The sequence below is a fragment of the Lepidochelys kempii genome, chromosome 1, assembly GCF_965140265.1.
Source record: "Lepidochelys kempii isolate rLepKem1 chromosome 1, rLepKem1.hap2, whole genome shotgun sequence".
In the NCBI taxonomy this organism is placed as follows: domain Eukaryota; kingdom Metazoa; phylum Chordata; order Testudines; family Cheloniidae; genus Lepidochelys; species Lepidochelys kempii.
The window spans coordinates 234,079,284-234,103,215 of NC_133256.1; the positions used below are offsets into that span (position 1 = coordinate 234,079,284).

Below are 23,932 nucleotides of genomic sequence, written 5' to 3' on the forward strand. Positions count from 1 at the left end.
CCATCAACTTTAGGACTAATTACGTCAACACCATGCTGCCAGCTGGGGGACACCCAAGTTTTCAGGCAAATATCCCAATCCAAGGCTGGAAAGACTGAATGACTCTTGGTGCTCAGCCCCTAGTTGCACTGTATAGACTGTTCTCTGCTGCAACAAAAAGGTCCACGCTTGGCTGTAGATAAAACCATGTGCATGCCTTGGAGCCAATTTATTTTTCCATCAATGTATCATAAAAATTTTCAAGTGATTCCTGTCTCACATCACTCACACTTGAACAGAAACCTTTATGCTTGGTTACAGGACATATGTGCATCTCAACCCCACCAATATGCACAGGGCAAAAAAATACTAGTATATCCAGCCACCAAATTTATGCCAAAAAATTGTCAAATGTCTCTTCTTCACTGGAGGGAAGGAAGCATAGTAGTTGCCAACTGTCTTTTTGTTCTATCTGAGTGTAAACCAAACTTTACTGCATAGTTTCTATTTCATTGTTAATATCTAGGATGAATCAAAGCACAGTTGCATCTCAGCTTGCATCTTACTTTGTTACAAGAACGTAAAGTGTGGTATGAGTTGGCAAGCTGCCCTGTACTTTAATCTGGGTACTGACTCACTCACAGCCCGATTCTGCCAACTACATTCATGTTGACTAGCATCTTACTTCTCAAGCAGTCCTGGGGAAATCAGTGGCACTATGGACTTGATTCTTTGCCGACTGACGTCAATAACAAAGCTCTTATTGACGTCAGTGGTGCAGGTTAAGGCCCTATTCAGAGTAAGGCAGGGCAGGCAATTACTATTTATACCTATTAATGACTTCATTCATATTTTTGGGGCAAACTGAAAATCTTCACTCAATTTTTTTATAAGGGTAAAAATTTTTAAAAATTGACTAATGTGGCATAGGTTCTGAAGCCCCATTTTCAGAAGCCACAAACACTTAGGGGCGTAAATCTCATTGAAAGTGAATGGGACATAAGCGCCTAAGTCACTTTTGAAAATGGGCTTTGGGGTCAGGTTTTCAAAGGTATTTAGGCACCCAAAGATGCAAACAAGCATCTTGTGGGATTTTCAAAAAAGCCTAAATGAGATAGATGCCTGTTTTCCATTGAAATTGATGAGAGTTCGGCACCTAACCTGCTTATGTGCCTTTGAAAATCTTATTAGATGCCTAAATACCTTTGAAATTCTGGCTATTAAGCTTCTAAGCCACTTGGACACTTCTGAAAATTGCTACCTTAAGCCCTTAGTTGGGCAAAATTCCCGATGAACCACCGAAATGATGCAGTCTCAGGATTTCGTCCATTGATGACCATGAGAATTTCTTCTGAGTAAGGACTACAGCATTTATTCCTTATATTTTAACAAATGCAGTCACAAAAAATATATCCTCACTGGGAACGAGCTATTCTCAGAAGATGAAATTCACCCCTAAGAGGGCAAGCACAATGCCTATACTCCACTTAAGTGCTCAAAAGAGAGCTTTGGGGGTGCACAGAGACTTCTAAATATTTCTGCAAAGAGTGAATCTCACCCACAGAAAAGAGAGATTTGAACTCTTTTCAAGAGCACATTGGAATCCCTGATTGCCACTGGATTTCCATCACCTGAAAAATCTAACACTGGTTTTGCATCAAGGGCAGGAGCTGATTTTCCAAGAGATGTGGCAATAGGTGTTTTGCATTTGGATCAAAACTTTTAGTGTGTGGTCAAGTTCCCACTAGGATTAGACCTAGATTACGATCATCTGGGCACAATCAGAATGGTTATTTCTAGAGATGGGAAGGTTTTGGTTCAAAGTCGGGATGATTTCAGAGTAGGTACCATTCAAACGGAAAGATAAATAGTTCTGGGTTTTTATCTAATCTCTATTTTCTGTGTGTTGGGGGAGGAATACAAAATACATGTCTGCTGACCCACAAACTAGATTTAAAATCAGTAAGGATGAACCAGCAGCAACTGGCTGGATAGCATAACCAGAAGATGGAGAAAAGAAAGGCTTGCCATGTAATTCATACAAGGCCATTCAGCGTACTTCTCTTCACAATGGTGGCTGCCCAGACTGCTAAATCAGTTAGTGATTACAATGGAGAAAACAAATTTAACAAGGGAATGAGGGTTCTAATTTAATATTGGAAGTCATAACCTATTCTCACTCTCTTTTTAAAAAGAATGTAGAACTTGAGACATGGCCTGCCTCCCCCAAAGTATGGAATTCCATAAGAATGTAATTTTTAATTATTATTTCTACTGAGAAACATTCTTGAAAAGGTCTTTGGTTTCCTCAGTATTAAACAAACAATTTGTATACTGTGCATACTGGAATCTCATAGCAACACTTTAAACATTCATTGATATTCTACCTGAAAACTGAACACTGCTGATGCAATGCAATTTACTTGGTTTTGTTTCAAAGTTATTGCCCAGGCTGTGGTTTATCTGGATTTCAGAACACCAAAGGGCTGTAGAAAGTAGGAAATCAAAATGGCCTGGCCTTCGAAAGGGCTGCTGAAACTTCTGGTTGAAAGTTTTGGTTCTTCCCTCTCTTTTGGGCCAAGACCAGGACATAAATCCCTGGATAATCAACTATTTGCTTTGTTATCTACTATAAACGAAAGCAAAACTGTATGCACACACTAATACAAGCCTACTTTTTACTGGTAAAACATGCCTGGGAAGTTTCCTGATAACAATTTCTTGGTGGAAACACAATTCCAAAGACAATGGGTAAGATTTACAAGTGGGACGCTGTCTACTAAAGTCGGGTTCTGCTAGTAGCAATGTGGCATGCAAGAATGTCACCTGGTTTGTTACTAGATGCAGTTGGTGTTTTACTAATACCTACGAATTCTGCACATCACCACAGATAGCAAATTATCAGGTTAACCAGCCCCAGCTGTTTTTGCTTTCACTAGTACTGCCTCCTGCTCTACAGTTTGGATAATGTTCACCATTCCTGTTCTAAGCCTGCCAGCAATTCCTTCATTTAAAAAGACCTGAGTTTGTCTAATTGCACCCACAAATAGGCTTGTGTAGTAATGTAGTAATTTGTAACAGCCTCACTGGCACTACAGGAAGTAAGCTCAATGAATTGGAAACAGATTTTAATATTGCTGAGTAGCAACCAGAATGATGACAATTCAGGATATAACTTAAAGTTCTCCTCTAGGTACATTTTAAAGAACACTTTTTCAGAGGCCCAGTTCTGCACTCTTGCTTGAGTGAGTAGCCCATACTTATACAAGGAATCCAACAGGATTATGTGCAGGAGTAAAAGATTTGCAGAATTCAAGCTTGTATTTGGAATGCCTCCCCTCTTTATTATAACAGCTGTACAATTTATTAGCACCTTTGAAGCCTGGCTTTTGTTTTTACCAAGGTGTTTTTTTTTTTATCATTGGTATTTTTAAAAAAGTAAATTCCAACTCTGATCATTGTGCACTTAAAACCATAGATTTTCACCATCAGTTGGGATGTGAAATTCTAGTGTCTGTGAGTTTGATTTTTATTAAGTAATATTAAAGGACGTGTTAAATGCTGTGAGAAAGCTCTTCAACCTGGTATATAATTGGTGCAAAAATATTAAGTGATAGACACAGGTGACTGAATGGACTTCGAAACAGTGCAAGTTTGAATTGTTGGAGACCTGCTGGTGCTTCGGAGAAAACTTTGAGAGGCATTCCATTTTGTTTTGGAAGAATTATGCTTTTGAATTATGAATTTCCCTTACTTAAAAAAAATTAAATCATGGTCTTTGATTTTTTAGCATTAATCAACTCTTTCTATTGCTGTTCCCACCTGAAGTCATGCTCTATAATCATGCTGTCACTAACAGTGGAGTGTGTCTTCCTACTATTTGAAGGGGGAAGGAAAGATAAAGAGAAGATGAACCCACAAGAAACAAAGAGACCCGAACTGCAGACTGAATTGGAGAAAAATACAGAAGTGATAACACACATGCAGACTGGTTTAGAAACAGAATGTTCTCTGTTATTTCCCAAGAAGTACTAATGAGTCAATAAAATACTGTGAAGAGGTGGTAAATACAAGGGGGTGAGCAATGGAGAGATCAGAGACTTAAGTTAAAACAGAATGGGGCTGTTACTGAAACCTTTACTTACGTATTTCTTATTCATCCAAGCAGCCCTCCTCAAGCTCTGTTGAAGAATAAGGTCTGCAGTCTCAGATTTTACAATGGCATACATCATTGGTCCACCTTTGTTGGGAGATCATGAACTCAGATTCTTTTTTGGAGACCAAAAGATTTCTGGTAAATCCTTAATTACCAAGGTAATGGCTGAGGCTACCAGCCCAAAACAACAAACATTAATATGTCAGTGTCTTGCTCCTGTAGACCAGTGGCTTCCCATAACTACTCAACTACTCAAGACCTTATTTGATGGGCTTGGAAATGGCTACACTGTATAAAAATGGTTTGTTTTTAAAAAAATTACCTTTACAAAAACATTTCCCTTTTCCCCCCCTTTTTCTTAAAGATTTCATTATCTACAGGAACCCATAAAAATTTCTCCATATTTACATCTAGATAACTAATCATTGACAAATATAATATCATGAAATAAAATATTGAAAGTGAATATCAACCTTTTAAATAGACGTTTGGCTCACAGCTTAAACGACAGAGAAACAAACAAAAAATGATCTGCTCTACTACAGGCCTGATCTCCCCCTCCCCCCCAGCGTAAACATAAAGTAGTATGGATGGAGTACGCTGCATCTAAGCAGAATGTCAGCTGCAAACTGCTCCCATTCAGCACCCTGTGCTGAAAAACGGCACTCTCTGAAGCTGGTGTGGGTGGCTGCTGAGGCATACAAGCATCTAGCAAACATGGACAAACAGCTGTTTCCTCATCCCACTCTTCTGTGGGAGCATCACAAAGACATTGCCTTTTGAGCCCAAGGAACTGCATGGCTTCACATATCCCCTCCTGCTGCACGTGAAAGATGACAATTTAGCTTCATTTCACAATGTGTTTGGCCACTGACACACGGAAACGTAAGGCTGGGGGAGGGAGGAAGCGACAGTGTGTGATTAATTTCCAAGCATGCATGGTGTCTCTCTCTCTCACGCACACAGTGCTCCCTGAAACCACTAACTCATTCAAAGGCACAGTTTCTTTAACGAGGAGTAACAAAGTGTGCCCTATAATAACCCGCACTTTGGGTACGATGGATTCCAAGCACATTCCTTTCACTGGCAGTCTGGAAAGTGCCAACGTGGCAGGTGGTTAGGAGTTCAGTCACAGGGTGCTGCCAAGTGGTGCCAGGTCAGCAGTGAGAGTTGCAAAGCTTCTGATGAAAGACAGTGGTGCAACCAGGCTGCAAAAGGAGGCTTCATTGGCCACTGAAAATGCAGAGCTCCTTACGAAGGGCTCCACTTTCCACACCAACCCAAATTTCCTAGGATTGGGGCCTTGTGTTTGTTCACAAGCCATGTGCTAGACCTAGTCTGATAAAAACTCAAACTACATTACATTATAGTACATCCAGTCAAATACACACAAGCGCGCACGCCCTCTTCTCCCCCACATATATGTTAGCAGGATGTATTAACATTCTGAGAAAGCTTTGGAACTTTTATCCCTCAGCTTTAAGAGCAAAATCTACTTAACTGGTACCTTACAGTTAACTGCAAATGTGCTTTAGGAGCAGCATTTCCTTGGACAACTTTCTTCTGTAATATCACAGTGACCATAATATATCGTTACATGTATTCTGCTGAAGTGCGCAGGCAATGACCAGCTATGTATATAATTCCACCCTCCCCTTGCCCCTTTAAGAAAGTCTATAAAAGCCAGTGTTGCAGTGTGAAAGCTTCTTGAGCATAGGAGTTTAAACAATGTACCTCACCATACAAAGGAAAGAGAAACAAATCAAACTGCTGTAGGCGCATTATCCCGTATTTCTACAGTGTTGTGTCTAAATGTTGTGCTGGCTTGAAAAGGAGTCTGTGCACAAGTCAATCTGTCTTAAAATACTGTTGAAAATATTGTCATTGGTTCAGTTCTATAGCTGTGTCCTCCTCCTCCCCTTTGGGTTTCCCTTTCTCCTCCTCCTCTTCCCTGATGGCCTGAATTTGTTCCGAGGATTGGTGCAGTGTGGATTGTTCTAGACCTTGCTTTTCTGTCCCAGCTATCCTTTCCTCATCTTCAATTACTTTCTTCCACATTTTATGGTTCTGAAGCAGATGCTGAGTAATCTGGCAGTAGATTTTCCTCCGCTTGAACTTTTTCTTTCCTGTAAAATATTAGACCGAATTACTGTATTGTTTTCTTGGGAGGGAAGAGAGAGAAGGGGGTGAGGGTGGGATGGACAGAGCAAGAGTCATGATATATGCAATCAAGGGTCCATCTTAATTAAAAGTTGTTTATTTTTTAAAAAAGTACAACTACAGGGAAAAAAAATCAAGGCAACTTTCACACAGTTTGAGTCCCAGCTTTGTGTCCTTTGTTTACCAAGGAGCACACCCTGTCCAGGACACTGTACAGCACACAAAGACATCTAGTGGCTCAATTATATACTGCCAGTAAAAATATTACAAAGTGCACGTCTCCCCTGACTCATCTGGGCATACTATGTGCTCTTTTTGACAGCAAATGTGGCCAGCTTCAGGCTGACCAATTTAAGACCCTTCACCACGCTATGAAATATTTGTTTTCTTTTCTTTACACATTACCTATGCGCTGACAGGAACTATGGGAGGGGAGAAGGCAAGTAATAAATGTTCTATACATTAGTCAACAAAATAGCACCTATGATCCCTTCCTCTTAAAGATCTGCTCTACCCGTTACCTTGCTATTGCAATGGGCTTGAGCTCCACTGACGCAGCAAGTGAAAAATCCAAATCTAGGTTTCACACAATATAGTGCAGCGTTGCTATAGTTATGACAATTGAGTTTGGACAGTTGAGAAGTGAAGTCCTATGGCAAATAATATCATAGCCTTGGAGTTTTCTTCTTTCTAGTTTTGAGGCATCAAGCTGCTATTATACTACAAACTATATTTGCCACTTCCCATCATCAGAGTCACTTGCACCACAAACTTTTTCCTGCCCTGGGTGACAGCCCATTATTGTAGACAGTCCTGTAGTCTGATGGTGATAGAGTTGTGACAGATAAAATTCCGTTCAACACAAAGCCTGAAGTTTTCCACCAATCACGAAGAATGGCAGTGGCAGCTATAGAACTTAAATAATAAACCACTTCAGGAATTCTACTGAAAAAAAAAACAGAGTGACGTACAGGAATGTTTTGTACCAAATAAATTTGCGTAAATGAGAGTTTGCAGGTGGCCTAAAGCATGTCTGTGTCGGGAGCCAAAATGTTGAGTCTTTGAAGCTTTTGAAGTGGAAACAAAGAGCTTTTCACTGCAGCGCAGCCCAAATCCAGCTCAATCCTTCATTAAAAAGCTCTTGGTTCCCTGTAGGAAACTTTCAGGTTTAATAAAATAAGAAACCTCTATACCACCAATACACCATATTAGAACATTCTATCCCAGGTTTCCTGTGACCCCAAATCTTGCAGCTCTCAGCAGAGATCATAAAGCATTTGTTATGGCTTGAGATTTTGTTTGAACCCAATAAGGATTGATTCAGTTTAACTTTTAAATTCACAACGGGACTTGTTGGTAGTTACCTGCTCAGATATAACAAAATATTTCTTGTTTTTAAGCTACATCAATTGTTTGCAGGTCAGACAATACACTAGTTAATTTTATTAAAGACCAATTATCTAAAACAGTCTAATGAATTACCTTGACTACAATGAAAGGCCTTCTACAATAATTTCCCCTTTCCATCTTCTCAAAGGTATTTCACTTAGAGTTGTCCTGAATGTGGTAAAAAAAAATTCTCTCTCTAATTATTTGACATATATGGGCAAATCAGATGCAGAAATCCCTTTGATAACAGGAGATCTCCTTTGTGTTGTGCTGAAAGAGCCTGGAATATTCAAAATGACACTGAAAACAGATCTAAATACCTGACCAATGTTTGTAATCTTGTAAATGGATATATCAGTGTAGACAATGTTGAAGAGATACCTACCCTAGATTTAGACTTTTCAGGGATTAAAGATGAGGGACTGATGTGTCAAAAGAGGAGATGATAGAACAAACTGGTATGTTGAAGCTACAGGCCCAGACAGTATAACACCTTAGATTGCTTAAGGAATTTAAAATTACTGTTAAAAAATATGTAATCTGTCACTGAAATCAGCAACTACACCAGAGGATGGAATGGTAGCAGATGCAGTAGACATCTTTATTTTAAAAAGGCATTTTGAATGGCCCAGGCTATGAAGCATCATTTCAGTGTCAGTAAAACTGGATGAGATGATAATTAAAACAGAATTCTTGTAAAACTCCTGGATGAACATAGCAAATGAATATGGCCTTCATGAAGTAAAATTGTGTCTCTTTAATCTGTCATAGTTTTTTAAGCATGCCAACAAAATAGAGGCTAAAGGAAAACTGGTAGGAAGAATTTATTTGTACCTTCAAAAAGCCTTTGAATAGCTCCTCCCAAGAGTCTACAAAGGAAACTAACTAGCCACCTGGTGAGAGGTAAAATACTGTCATGTTATAGAAATTAAGTGAGAAAACAAAAAGTAAGAATAAATGGGTATTTTTCAATATGGCAAAAGATTAGCAGCATCCCATTATTTTGTATCAGGACCAGTATTGTTTAATACATTTATTAGTAATCTGAAAAAGTGAGTGAAACAGGGATGTGACAATTTGCAGATGACACAAAATTATTAACGATAATCAAGAGTACAGAAGACAATGAGGAACTTCAGAGAGAACTAACAATTCTAGCAGGATGGGAAGCATGACAGCAGATGAATGTGAATCAGTTGCTCTACTGACCTCTTCTCATAAAAGAACAAAGTGATATTCAATGGAAGTGAAAGACAACAAAATTAATACATAATACATTAAGACACAATACATAATTAACCTGTGTAACTTACTGCCATGTGATGTCACTGAGGCCAAGAGAGAAACAGAATTCCAAAAAAAGTCTAGACAATTTCATGGATAATGACAATACCCACAGTCACATTAATTAGGATTATTTTTTAATAAATGTAACAGATATAAAGTGTAATGCTCTAGGGCATAAGTGAATCACTAACTGAAGAAACTTCCCCTCTCATCAGATAATTCCATAACTGTCAATCTTCTGCTGAAAAAGAAGAGGGCTGTATATGCTCAAAAGTTTTTCTCACCAACAGAAGTTGGTCCAAAAAAGATATTACTCACCCACCGTCTCTCTCTAATATCCTAGGACACACACAGCTACAACAATACTGCAAACAATCTTCGCTGTAGCACATGGTACTGACCACTACTAAAACAGGATACTATACTACACAGCCCACCTGCCTGGCCAGTAGGGCAATTCCTATATGTTCATATGGACATAATGCATTTATGAAAAGGACTCAAAGTGAATGAGAACAGTGGTTTACTAGTTACAAGTTACGGCATCACTCGTGTGGTTGAAGAGGCCGTATGATTTAGTAGATAGAATTCTGGACTGGAAGTCAGAAGACCCTGGTTCTATTCTGAGCTCTGATATTGACTTTCTTTCTCTTTGATCTTAAATAAGTCCCTAAACCTCTCACATCATAAGTTCTGCATATACAAAATGGGAATGATACTGACCCTGCTTTGTGAAGAACTTTGAGATTCTTAGGTGACAAGCCCTATACAAGTAGTAAATATTACTAATATTGTACTAGAACTCTGATGGCTTCCTCTCCCTCTCCTAGATCCAGTCCTCCTTCCTAGTAAAAAGTTGAGTTGGAGAACTGGGGAAGGCTCAGATTGGATGCCAAAAAGGGAAGCGAAACAGAAGGGAAAGGAACACCAATAAAATGGGAAAAGAGAATGCAGAACGGGGAGGAACAGAAAAGAGGTGGTGTAATGAGGCAGAGTGGTCTGCCTCCAGTACAGAGGGGGTTAAGTCCCCCTGGTGGGTGCAGCTAACCCCACCCCACCCCCCTCCACAGGAAGTGCAGGGGTGGGCAGGAAGTATAAGAACAGGGCCCTGCAGGTCAGTTGGGCTGGACCAGGGAAGGAGGCAGACCTCTCTCCCAGGGAGCTGAGTCCTCAGTCAAGCCCATGACTGGGAGCAGAAAGAAAAGGCAAACCACTTCCCCAGGAGACAGAAGGCCAAGGGAGAGACTGGAGGAAGGGCCACCTGACCACGAGACTGAGAACCAGATCCCAGCGGTGACAAAGCGGCACCAGCAGGAACTGGTGGGAAGTAGCCCAGGGAAACAAGACTTTGATACGGCTGTGCTGCCGGATGCAAGGCAGCGATCACATGTTTCTTTGATACCCTGTGGCAGGATCTCCCACCACTTCTAGTGCCCTGGGCTGGAACCTGGTGGACTAGGGTGGACCTGGGTCCCCCTAGCCACCAACCCCATACGCGGGACTGGTTGTGCGCTAACCTTTAGGCCAGAAAGTAGTCAATGGAGACTGTTTAATTGCTCATCTACAATTGCTGAGATCTAGTTGGTTGCTACTTGCCCCAGCCAGGAGGCTGAAGCCATAGACTGTTAATTGCTCTGCTCGCACTCACAGGGTTTGAGCCACAGAATATTGCTGTTCACTCCTGCCAGGAAGCCTGGGCTCCCAGCTGACTGGTAGTTGGCTCAATCCTCTTTCAGAGGTTTGAATTGTTATTTGGGTGAGTGTGCAGCCGTAAGGCAGGCTACCTGACAATATGTACAGTGGGCCTATCGACTCCCTGATGCCTCTGGAGGGGGCGCCCTGAGCCTGAGAGAGGCAGGAAGGCTAAAGGTGGTAAGGGCTGAGATGCTGGATTAATTTAAAGGGAAACTGCCAAGAGACGTAGGCTACAAATTAACATATCTCTTCAAACCATTTTTCACAGGGTCCTGCACACCCCCTTGTAGACTACCAAAGCTTCCTTCCAACAGGCCAATCACTGCTACAATCATGCTTTCAGCAGAGGACTGGATGGGTTTCAGAGTCTATCAGTATTACTTATGGATTGGCCAGAGGTTTGAGGGTCACGAAAAATTCCTTGGAGCTGATACAAACCCAAATCTCTTACGTGGCAATGCACAGCACTACCACAAATACAGCAAACTGGACCCCCTTCCACAAGAAGATGTGTTCTCAAATATTTCCACCATTAAAAAAATATTTACATTGTGGTAGCATCTACAGGTCCCAATCAGGGAACTGGGGCCTATCGTACCAGGCACTGTACAAAAAACATATCAAAAAGATGAAGATCTTGTCACACCCACACCTTCCATTGGAGAAAAAATTATAGTCCTTTAAAAACCATCCATGAAACAGTCTAAAAATTGCAGATGCAGGTCAGGCAACCTAACGACCTACTAGAAGCGTTGTCTGTGAAGTCTTTAGAAGCTTCGCCACTCCCAAAATGTGTGGCTACCTGTTAAATCGCTGAGGGGACAGTTCAGCTAGTCCAGTTCCAGAGAAATTCAGGTTATGGCTGACCAGGAGAAACTCTAAGCTTTCATACAGGGGATTGTTAACTTTTGCTGAAGGGTAGCCCATGAAATGAAATCAGCCCCACTGAAAGATATAGAGTGCAAACAACGTACTTGACTCGGAATTTTCACACGTTTCCATTTCTGCTATTTCTTCCTCTTCCTGCTCATCAGTATCTCCTGACTCATCGCTATCTTCCACCCATTTCCCTGGCATCAGTCCTGCTGAGTCATAGGAATTACATAGTGGACCCACAATGTGAGAAATGAAGGATTCCTGAAGGTGTGCCAACTGGGGTGCTGAGCGATCCATGAAAGGACTTATAGGAAGGCCAAGGCTCGCCTCTTCATCACCCTAGAGATGACAAAAATTTGTTACTTCTGTGTGATACATTAATTACATGAATATGGGGGGAGAAAGTGGAGGGAAGCATCAAAGGCAACTGCAAACATTAGAAGAAAAATATTCTACTGTGGAGCCATCTCCTTTCACCATTTCACTTTTTATAGCAGACCAGCACGAAAAGGTAGCATGGCATCAATTCAGCCTTCATATAAAAACTACTATACACCATTCCGGAGCTCAAACACAAGAATAATCTGCTATAAAGAATACCCTGAATTTACAAAGCATGCTGTATGAGGACTTCCTAAAGTAATGCCCACCTTCCAGTCCTGTAGTTTACATTGCCATCTTGGAAGCTTGAAAATAAAATCACCTTTTTCCATACTGTTTTTTCCCCCGCATCATGTATGCAAATCATTTGTGATTTTTATCATCATCATTAGCTTGTTAGCAACTAGCCACCTTATACAAGGGGACAGGATTTACCTTTTCAGAGCAAGGGTTGGCTTGTCAAACTAATTTTCTTATGAATTTTGCCTTTCTTTCATTATAAATAAGCTGGGCGACTCTACTTTTGTGTTTCTTTGACCTGCCGAGCTTCAGGCCATAGTCACTCATTTCGTTGGGAATGTTGTAATGAATGTGTCAATGTAGGGTCGTTCAAAAATGCAAGATCCTCCGCACATGTCCCTTTGCTACATTTCTTTTGGGGGAGCGAAGGGGGGGGGGAGAGAAAGAGAGGAGGCCCCCCCCGGTGCTCTGATGGAAGAGTTAGTTTTCTAGCAAGATCCATTGTATGAGCCAAACACTCAAGTTCTTTTTCAGTCATCCCAAGTGCAGCAAAATTCCTTTACTATAGGATTTGGTCCTATAATAAAAGAATAATTGATAATGCATGCGACTTGTTATGCACACTGATGTGACTAGACAGCGGAGACCTACATTTGAGAAATAATCAGTTCATGAACATTACTGAAGATCCACAGTCAATTTCTAAGACGTTATATCCATGTTGAATTTGTTTCCAGGTGCCTAGTTTCTCTGAGAATCCAAGATATGGTTAACTGAATCATCTCCCTTTTGAGAAAAGGGAAACACAAAGAGTAAACAGTTAAACTTTGATGAATGCCTCACTTCCAGCTTCTCTGCATTTCCTAACAAGGTACACATAGTTCAGTGCTCAGCTATCAAATATTTGATCTCCCCACTCCCATCGTTATCTCAAAACCAAGGTGTGTGCACATTCCTGAGATAACAAGTGGATTAACCAGAGATGGCAGTTCTCTCTCCTTCACAGCACGACATCTCAGATTTCATGTGAAGAAGTTGTCAATGGTGGGAAGAAAGTCAACTGATGCAAAGTTTAACGTGTAATTCTTTCAAGCTTGATTATGAGCTTGATTTACAGCTGGAAACACCACACATGTCTAACTGGCCTTTCTTTAAATATCAACATTGAGCACATGGAGAAAACCTATTAAACATACTGCAACCATATTGTGTGTGTTTTTCTAAATTTAAATACAATTACTTTTTGATGACACTTAGAATTTGTACAGAGTTGTAATTCTTCAAAACCTGGGACACTTCTATTTTTTAATGGAGAGGAGTGCTGTCAAGAATGGCTCCCAATTTTCATGGCATATGCGGAACTACATTGTACATTTGCAATCCATTTTTCTAGCAAACCTACTTTGGGGAGACTGGTGTTTCCCTTATAATTCTTCTTTTCAAAAATGACAGGTTTCAGAGTAGTAGCCATGTTAGTCTGTATTCGCAAAAAGAAAAGGAGGACTTGTGGCACCTTAGAGACTAACCAGTTTATTTGAGCATGAGCTTTCGTGAGCTACAGCTCACTTCATCGGATGCATTCAGTGGAAAATACAGTGGGGAGATTTATGTACATAGAGAACATGAAACAATGGGTGTTACCATACATAGTGCAACGAGAGCGATCACTTAAGGTGAGCTATTACCAGCAGGAGAGTGGGGGGGCAGGAACCTTTTGCAGTGATAATCAAGGTGGGCCATTTCCAGCAGTTGACAAGAACGCCTGAGGAACAGTGGGGGATGGGGAATAAACATGGGGAAATAGTTTTACTTTGTGTAATGACCCATCCACTCCCAGTCTCTATTCAAGCCTAAGTTAATTGTATCTAGTTTGCAAATTAATTCCAATTCAGCAGTCTCTCATTGGAGTCTGTTTTTGAAGTCTTTTTGTTGAAGAATTGCAACTTTTAGGTCTGTAATCGAGTGACCAGAGAGATTGAAGTGTTCTCCGACTGGTTTTTGCATGTTATAGTTCTTGATGTCTGATTTGTGTCCATTTATTCTTTTATGTAGAGACTGTCCAGTTTGACCAATGTACATGGCAGAGGGGCATTGCTGGCACATGATGGCATATATCACATTGGTAGATGTGCAGGTGAACGAGCCTCTGATAGTGTGGCTGATGTGATTAGGCCCTATGAGGATGTCCCCTGAATAGATATGTGGACACAGTTGGCAACGGGCTTTGTTGCAAGGATAGGTTCCTGGGTTAGTGGTTCTGTTGTGTGGTTGCTGGTGAGTATTTGCTTCAGGTTGGGGGGCTGTCTGTAAGCAAGGACTGGCCTGTCTCCCAAGATCTGTGAGAGTGATTGGTCGTCCTTCAGGATAGGTTGTAGATCCTTCCTCAGCTCTCGTCCCCTAATTCCCCTACTCTACTTGCACTACATTGATAACATCTTCATCATCTGGACCCATGGAAAAGAAGCCCTTGAGGAATTCCACCATGATTTCAATAATTTCCATCCCACCATCAACCTCAGCCTGGACCAGTCCACACAAGAGATCCACTTCCTGGACACTACGGTGCTAATAAGCGATGGTCACATAAACACCACCCTATACCGGAAACCTACTGACCACTATTCCTACCTACATGACTCCAGCTTTCATCCAGACAACACCATACGATTCATTGTATATAGCCAAGCTCTACGATACAACCACATTTGCTCCAACCCCTCAGACAGAGACAAACACCTACAAGATCTCATTCAAGCATTCTTACAACTACAATACCCACCAGCTGAAGTGAAGAAACAGACTGACAGAGCCAGAAGAGTACCCAGAAGTCACCTACTACAGGACAGGCCCAACAAAGAAAATAACAGAACACCACTAGCCATCACCTTCAGCCCACAACTGAAACCTCTCCAGCGCATCATCAAGGATCTACAACCTATCCTGAAGGACGACCCATCCCTCTCACAGATCTTGGGAGACAGGCCAGTCCTTGCTCACAGACAGCCCCCCAACCTGAAGCAAATACTCACCAGCACCCACACACCAAACAACAGAACCACTAACCCAGGAACCTATCCTTGCAACAAAGCCCATTGCCAACTGTGTCTACATATCTATTCAGGGGACACTGTCATAGGGCCTAATCACATCAGCCACAATATCAGAGGTTCGTTCACCTGCACATCTACCAATGTGATATATGCCATCATGTGCCAGCAATGCCCCTCTGCCATGTACATTGGCCAAACTGAACAGTCTCTACATAAAAGAATAAATGGACACAAATCCGATGTCAAGAATTATAACATTCAAAAACCAGTTGGAGAACACTTCAAACTCTTTGGTCTCTCGATTACAGACCTAAAGGTGGCAATTCTTCAACAAAAAAACTTCAAAAACAGACTCCAATGAGAGACTGATGAATTGCAATTAATTTGCAAACTGGATACAATTAACTTGGGATTGAATAGAGATTGGGAGTGGATGGTCATTACATAAAGTAAAACTATTTCCTCTTGTTTATTCTTTCCCCACCCCCACCGTTCCTCAGATGGTCTTGTCAACTGCTGGAAATGGCCCACTTTGATTATCAATACAAAAGGTTCCCCCCACCCCACTCTCCTGCTGGTAATAGCTCACATTAAGTGATCACTCTCGTTACAGTGTGTATGGTAACACCCATGGTTTCATGTTCTCTATGTATATAAATCTCCCCACTGTATTTTCCACTGAATGCATCCGATGAAGTGAGCTGTAGCTCACGAAAGCTTATGCTCAAATAAATTCGTTAGTCTCCAAGGTGCCAAAAGTCCTCCTTTTCTTTTTTCAAAAATGAGAAACTGGGTGTTTTCCACAAAACAGACAGTTGTTTCAGGGACTGGGAAAGGTGATAGGGTGTTGGCTAGTAACAGACTATAAAAGAGCCACTGGGCCAGATCCTCAGCTAGAATAAATCAGCTGATACATATGAGCCCATTGTCTTTAATACCTGCAGCAGGTTCTCGAGGAAAATTGCTACTATACATCATGTTGGTATGGCAACTAATGTCATTCAAAGGACACAATGGAAAGCACATTGCATAAAGCACTCAGAAGCATCGATTTTTTCAGGCACAAAGTGCATTGATCAAAAATCTCTAACAATTTAATAGAATGTTTCTGGCTATCAGCCATGTTGGAAACCACTTTGAAGCCAAGAATCAAACGGTACTATATAATGCCCATCCTAAAAGGAAGACTGAGGGCAAGGGCAACAAAGATAACACCTTAATCAGAGTATGCAGATGGAATGAATCTACTGTAAAACACACAACATCATCATGCTTTTGCTGATCTTGTTTTAGGGTTCGTTGTCAACCGCTTTTATGACATTGCTGCCGTTAGTGTACCAGAACACGCACTGTGCATGCCATCAGCTGTGATGGCACCAACGTGAGCCAAATTTTTATATTTGATTGGTATGCAGTGGAGTTTAAATGACTGCATCTCTTTATGTGAGCTACAATGAGATGCAGCAAACAAATAATAAGAACACAGTCCTGGAGACAAATCTAGGAGATTATGGCAGAACTCCTGCAGTAGGATTTATTTTTAATAATTAGTCTTATATTTATGCAGTGGCAAGTGTCCTCTTGCATCCTCAGGTGCTTTAAACGAAGAGTCCAGATAAATGCTTGAATTTTTCTTCCCCTGACTCCCCCTACATATTCGACTAGGGAGCAGAGGGAAGCCAGCCCTTTCCCAATGCAGTCGCTAATACGCTAAAACTAGGGGCAGTCAGCACCCTGCAGTGCTTAGCATGAAACCTGTGGGTCACTGTCCAGGCCTTCCCAGAAGATTCTTGAGTTTTGGGGGGCAGTGGTTCAACTTGCTGGCCCATTCCTGATGACATAAGATATGTGGTGCCATTATCCAGAGCCCAGAAAACTCAGGGTGGGCAGCTAACCCTGGATGCAGTGGGGTAGGTGCCCTGAATACAGGCAGTGCTAAACAGGCAACATAGGTGTTCTCTAATTCTAACTGGAAAAGATTAAGATCAGGGCTCCCTCAGAACTCAAACTTCCAAGGGAATACTAGGGGGTTGCTTTGCAAACCAAGCTCCGGTGTTCTGTTCTTGAATGCCATCATGAACTTTGAACCTGGCATAGTTCATGCAAAAACAGAAAGCGTATTCCTCAAACTTTCTTTAAAAATAAAAAGTAATTTCACCCAACACTGAAATGCAATCAACTCCAGGCTCAAACACAACCACACTACAGAATAATTTAGGACAGAAAGTAAAGCTAGTCATTTCTGCTTTGGACACACATTTACCTGTTCATAAAATTCATTAACAATGCCCTCTGTCCACTGCAGATGCAAGTCTTTGCATTTGGCAGGCCCATTGACGTCAGCTAGTTTGATGCACATTTGGCAAACCAGCAAGCGGTCATTTTCATTAGTCCAGTCAATTGCAACATCATCGTTCACCTGGAAGATACAAAAGGGAAGAAAACCATTACAAGAGCCTATGGTAAGAGGAAAATCTTGTCCTGTGATGTGCTAAAACATGCTCAGCTACTGAATGCAAACTACAAACCTAAGTAGATGGGTTTGCCCTGGTTTGTAATTTAGGAGTGTAGATCGAGCATGAAAAAGAAGAATAAGTGCCAATAATTAAGTTTTGCGATAGATAATTAGGAATCATATAATTATTTAGCAATTAATACTCTGGCTCTAAAGCATTACTAGCAGAAGACAGACCTACAAAATTTTCTAAGAAACGATGGCCTTATCTATACACAAGGTTGCACCAATTTAACCAGAGGTGTGTTCTAAAACTAATTTTAGTTAAACTGGTGCAAGCTTGTGTGTAGACAGACAAGGCCTACGTTTCTTTTCTATTTGGGCTAAATGTGTTTGAAAGAGTTCCCCCACAAAAAACAACAGCAGCAGCAGCAGCAGCTGACACATATTATTCTGCCCCTTTTAAAACAAAAGGGTTCTCTTGTGATCTATAGACAGACAAGGCCTATGTTACTTTTCTATTTGGGCTAAATGTGTTTGCAAGAGTTCCCCCACAAAAAACAAAAACAGCAGCAGCAGCTGACACATATTATTCTGCCCCTTTTAAAACAAAAGGGTTCTCTTGTGATCTAAAGTGACCACAGCTATAATTTAAATAATGAAGCAGCTTTAGCCTCTCAATACAAGATCTAATAGGCAGCGGTAAGGCACAGGGAAATCAAGGGCTTCACATTTCTACCAGAGCGGTTTCTCTCTCCAGTATTTTAATGATGTGACTATGTATCCTACCTCCACTCTGCCAATGATATCAGCCTTCATTGCCCATTAGTTCAATTTTCCCTAAAGCACCTTAACCCTTTCTCCTACACCACCCTTTATGCATCGGAGAAGCTCCCCATTAATATCTGTGTCATTGTCTTCATTCAAATCTCTCCTTAGAACTCACCTGTCTCAATGTCTACAAAACACATGACAATGGAAGCTGGTAATGCTAAGACCACTCCTTATGACATCATACATGATTTTCTCAGTGTTATCCGGTCTTCCCCCTACTTGTTTGTTATATCCACTTATTGTCCATTGCATATGTTACACTGCAAGCTTTTTGGGGCAGGGACTGTTACATGTATTTATGCTGCCTGCAGCCCAGCATAAATAGGACCTGATCTCTGACTGGGGCCTGTAGGCACTTCTGCAATATAAATGAGTGATTAAATCACTAATAATCATAGATAATTTCCTTTAAGGCAGAGACATATTTAGCAAAGAAAGCTTTATTTGGTTAATGTTTTCAGCTAATTCCTCCCACTTGTTTTTATTGTGTAACCACTCATACTATCCAAGGACCCAACATAGGGGGACAGTTGCCAACTGACCTTACAAATCCATAGTCAGTCAACAGGACATAGGACAACAGCACTTAGGACAGAAGAACCCAATGCACAGCTACAGACTAGGGACCGAATGGCTAGGCAGCAGTTCTGCAGAAAAGGACCTAGGGGTGACAGTGGACGAGAAGCTGGATATGAGTCAGCAGTGTGCCCTTGTTGCCAAGAAGGCCAATGGCATTTTGGGATGTATAAGTAGGGGCATAGCGAGCAGATCGAGGGACGTGATCGTTCCCCTCTATTCGACATTGGTGAGGCCTCATCTGGAGTACTGTGTCCAGTTTTGGGCCCCACACTTCAAGAAGGATGTGGATAAATTGGAGAGAGTCCAGCGAAGGGCAACAAAAATTATTAGGGGACTGGAACACATGACTTATGAGGAGAGGCTGAGGGAGCTGGGATTGTTTAGCCTGCAGAAGAGAAGAATGAGGGGGGGATTTGATAGCTGCTTTCAACTACCTGAAAGGGGGTTCCAAAGAGGATGGCTCTAGACTGTTCTCAATGGTAGCAGATGACAGAACGAGGAGTAATGGTCTCAAGTTGCAGTGGGGGAGGTTTAGATTGGATATTAGGAAAAACTTTTTCACTAAGAGGGTGGTGAAACACTGGAATGCGTTACCTAGGGAGGTGGTAGAATCTCCTTCCTTAGAGGTTTTTAAGGTCAGGCTTGACAAAGCCCTGGCTGGGATGATTTAACTGGGAATTGGTCCTGCTTTGAGCAGGGGGTTGGACTAGATGACCTTCTGGGGTCCCTTCCAACCCTGATATTCTATGATTCTATGACATGCCACATCAAGCCATGCATCTGATTTCCTCTTCTGAGAGAGAGCAAATATCACCTTCACATGTGACATGTTTAATGTTGAGCACCTCCAAGTTATGTCTGGCAGTCATGTTTTGTTGCTGGATCTAGAGCTATAATACCTCTGGCTTTAACTCATCCATTTTCTCTGGCTATTTAACCTCACAAAAATGAAAATTTAGGACAAAGTTATTAAATCCAGGTGTCTAAATTAAGGCACCAAAATCAGTGATCTAGGCATCAAATTCAGTCACCACTGACATTAACGGGAGTCCTTCCATTGACTGCAGTGGGCTTTGGATTTGACCCTATCTGACCTGTTTTGCAGAGATGCTGAGAACCCACCGATCTGTCTGATTTTAGTGGGGTTGAGAGTTCTCAGCACCTCTGAAAAATCAGTTCACTTATGTAGGTACCTTACTATGGATTTAGCTGCCTAACTGAAATGTTTGGACTAAGTTGTTAACACAGTGCATAAGATGCTTATTTTCAGCCATTTAAAGCCTATAAAAGAGAAAGAATGATTACGGAGAAATGGAAAACAAAACTGATCACACGTTCCTAGGTTCCAAGCTTTCTGCATGTGTGGTTCCTTCATCAGTGTATCCACAGAGAGAGAGGCAATGCCGTGTTGCTGAGTGATGCAGCTTAATATCCAGTTAAACTAATTAATTTCTGGTAATTTTCAATACCTTAGATAGCTAAATGAATATTATGAAAAATAGTTCAGAACATGTTTTTAGGAATACCTGTTACTGTTTCAGTATCACTATTCACTGAATGGAGATGTGTTTCGCTATCTGTGGGGCTGCCTTTTTAGTGATCTTTCCCAGCCGGTAACCCATATGATGTGCAGAAGGGCAAGAAGAATCCTCTTTCCCTTTAGAAAGCATTGCAAATTAGAATTTCTTATTACCTTGGCATTGAATCTGGCTACAAAATCGAAGTGTTTCTTCAGGTCAGTGGCCAAAATGGCCTCAATTACCAGGAAGCGGAAATGCTTGAATTCCACATGATCAAGGTTGACTAAGAAGTTATATTCTGGCCTGGACATGAAAAGATTCCATGCAGCAGCTGCGTGATGATTCTCCAAAACAGAGCGGTCGTTATACAGCACGGCCTGTGGAAACAATACACTGATTTAAGAATTAAGAATCCTCCTAATGTCTGAAACAGAAAAACAGGAAATAAGAATGACTATTGGAATAATGAAATGACTTCTGATGATGGGAGAAATGAGGGAAAGGATCAGGTCTTTAAAAAAAATTTTGCAGAGATTTTAAGGAGTGTTAATTTCTGACAGCAGTAACAGCAGCTGAATATCTGTTTCCTAGTGGTGATTAAGACTGATTTGGAAGATCCTGCTCTTACACTCCAGACAATCTCCCATTTCTAGTTAATCAGTGCTGTGATGAGTTAATCTGGTGTTTTATATTAGCCATTAATGCACTGGCAGAGAGCAGATAAATTCATCATATGGTAGTGAAAAGCAATGAAAACTGTGCTCAGAAGTCTTTGGAGGCTTAACAATTATGTAGACTTTAAAAATGTGGCCCAAGACTTACCTGAGGTGCGCTGGTTGCAACCAAAAAGGCATTGGTCCTTCCTGGATGATCATAATCATGCATGGCTGCAGCGACGTAAAGCGCCATCAATTCTAGGGCAGGGATGCTGCCAGCGAGGCAACCATAACTCTCATCTGCAGGTGTGTATGTCTTCGAAAACACATATCCCATATGGCCATGAGTGATTCCACTATCAGAATCTGAGCAGAAACAGAGTTCCTTACTGAGGTTTAATTACTTATTGAAAATATAGACCATGAGCAAAATTGTGGGCCTGTGTGTTACAAAAAACCCCCCAAAACATTTCACCAAAACCAATCATCTCAGATCGGGTCTCATAACCTAATGCAGAAATACTGAACTTGATGATTTCTGATATTTTGTGTATGTTCCAGCAACTCAAAAATGACTGTTACCCTAACTAGAATTGGCACAATGGTATGTTTATTTTTTTATAATTCTGATGGATAATATCAATGTTTATTTTTAAGCTTTTTTTCCTATTTTTATTTAAATTTTCTCAGTTGTGCAAAATTCCGGGTTTTAGGCATTTTCCTCCTCTTTCTATGTATGTAAATTTTGCAGGACATAATGGGGGAGTCAGACAATAATTATTTAGTGACAGTAGATGTTTGGATTCAAAAAGTTAAAGCGGTATAAAACTGTTAAACACAAACTGTCATCATCATATGTCAAAATATACAAAGTACATATCCTTAAATCAAACTCTCAATTTCTCAAGCAGCATTTTTCTTACTTTGCCGAACTGTAATTTTGATTAATATAAATGAAAATATTTTTTCGTTAGTTTGCGTGTGTATGGTGAAATCAACGTTCACCAACATTTACCAGTAAAAATCAAACCTTCCAAGCCTAATTGTAACACTGTAAATTTATGTGCTATTTAATTAGTTAATTAATTAATTAATTAATTGTGAGGCATTAATCAATGAGCAGCCCAGCATGTCTTAGCTAACCCATGTTTACATTGCATGACTCTCTGTTTCCCTCCAATGGCTGGACCACGTAGAAGATTAGAGTCATTTATAGTCTTTGAGCTAATAGATTTGGGTCTTTAAGCTCAAGCAGTGGAGGTGCATGCTTTGAGACTCAGAGGCTCTAGGTCCAAACTCTGCTGCTGCTAACCCACCCAGAAGTCATCTTCTGAGACTTCTGGAACAGATCACTTTCATAGGCAGATACTGGACTAGCCAGACACCTGGCCTATTCTGCTATGGTGATTCTTTTGAGTGAATGTCTTTCAAAAATGTTTTTTGTAAAACATCTTTCTACCCAAAAGATCCCAAGTGTTTATTAAACAATACACACTAGCTCCGCTAACTTGCAGACATCACTTAAGTGGCTTGTAGAAAGAAAGGGCTTAAAAAGAACATGAAAAAGTAAGATGGTTCTACAAAGCTTACAAAAGATTTGAATTCACATATTTTTAAGTGTAAAATACTGTGCTTCTATAGCATAGTTAGGACCCTACCAAATTCATGGTGGTTCATTTTGGTATATTTCACAGTCATAGGATTTTAAGTGTCTTAAATGTCATAGATTCAGATATTGAAATCTGAAATTTCACAGTGTTGTAACCATAGGTGTCCTGACCCAAAAGGCAGTCATGGGGGGATTGCAAGGCTATTGTAGGGGAGTCGCAGTATTGCCACCCTTCTTTCTGCGCTGCTGGTGGCAGCGGCGCTGCCTTCAGACCTAGGTTTTCAGCCAGCAGCCATGGAGCTTTCTGCAGCTGGGGAGATTCCCGGAGGTGGGTCTGATTCAGTCCCGGGAACGGCCTTTGCAGGGGAAAAGAAAGTGCCGTCCCTCATCAGCGCAGCCTAGTAGCTGGAGCATCCCCAACCCCACCGCTGCTCGACCCTGACTCCAGGCCGAATGCTCAGAGAGAGAGAGAGAGAGTGAGTGTGAGTGTGTCAGAGACAGAGACGCCATGGTGCCTTTTCTGACCATCCTCACTTCTGTGCTGCTGCTGTTGGTGTCTCTGCCCTCAGAGTGGGGGGCCCGGTCAGCAGTTGCTTCTGCTCTCCATCTGCCCAGCCTGAAGGTAGTGCAGAAGTAAGGGTGGCAATACCCTGAGACGCCTACAAAAGCCAGATTTCACAGCCTGTGAGGCGTTTCTCACAGCCATGAATTTGGTAGGGCCCTAAGTATAGTTGATGGAAATCTATTGGAAAGAATTGGTCGACCACAGTTGCAACACACAAATAAATATTCTAGGACACATTAAATATCTAATATTGATTGCTGAAATGGTTTGAAAGTCCTTCCTATGCAGCCTCCTCATTTGGTGATTTTTCTCCAGCAAATGAAATGTATAGTATTCCGCAACCCATGTCTTAAAAGAACAGTATATTAAAAAGAATACCTGAATCACTTGCTGACCCATGGTCATTAATCACTGTTGGGAGTCCTGGGATAGGTTGAGTAGTAAGGTACCAAACAGCATGTAGCACATCAGTCGCATGAATTCTGTTGTGATCTATGATAC

The 23,932-nt window shown here is 41.2% G+C and overlaps 1 protein-coding gene across 4 annotated transcripts in view; it reads right to left on the reverse strand.

The window, feature by feature from the left end:
* Nucleotides 1-3,871: 3,871 nt before the first annotated feature.
* PDE3A (phosphodiesterase 3A) overlaps nt 3,872-23,932 on the reverse strand; it is a 367,243-nt gene continuing 347,182 nt past the window's right edge. For all 4 annotated transcript variants that reach the window (XM_073318613.1, XM_073318622.1, XM_073318639.1 and 1 more), the window contains exons 11-16: nt 23,810-23,923; nt 21,424-21,623; nt 20,775-20,978; nt 17,477-17,632; nt 11,641-11,881; nt 3,872-6,261 (exon numbers count right to left, since the gene is read on the reverse strand). In XM_073318613.1, the coding sequence (XP_073174714.1) occupies nt 6,017-6,261; nt 11,641-11,881; nt 17,477-17,632; nt 20,775-20,978; nt 21,424-21,623; nt 23,810-23,923 (1,160 nt within the window). In that variant the 3' untranslated portion in view covers nt 3,872-6,016. The remainder of the gene's footprint in view (nt 6,262-11,640; nt 11,882-17,476; nt 17,633-20,774; nt 20,979-21,423; nt 21,624-23,809; nt 23,924-23,932) is intronic.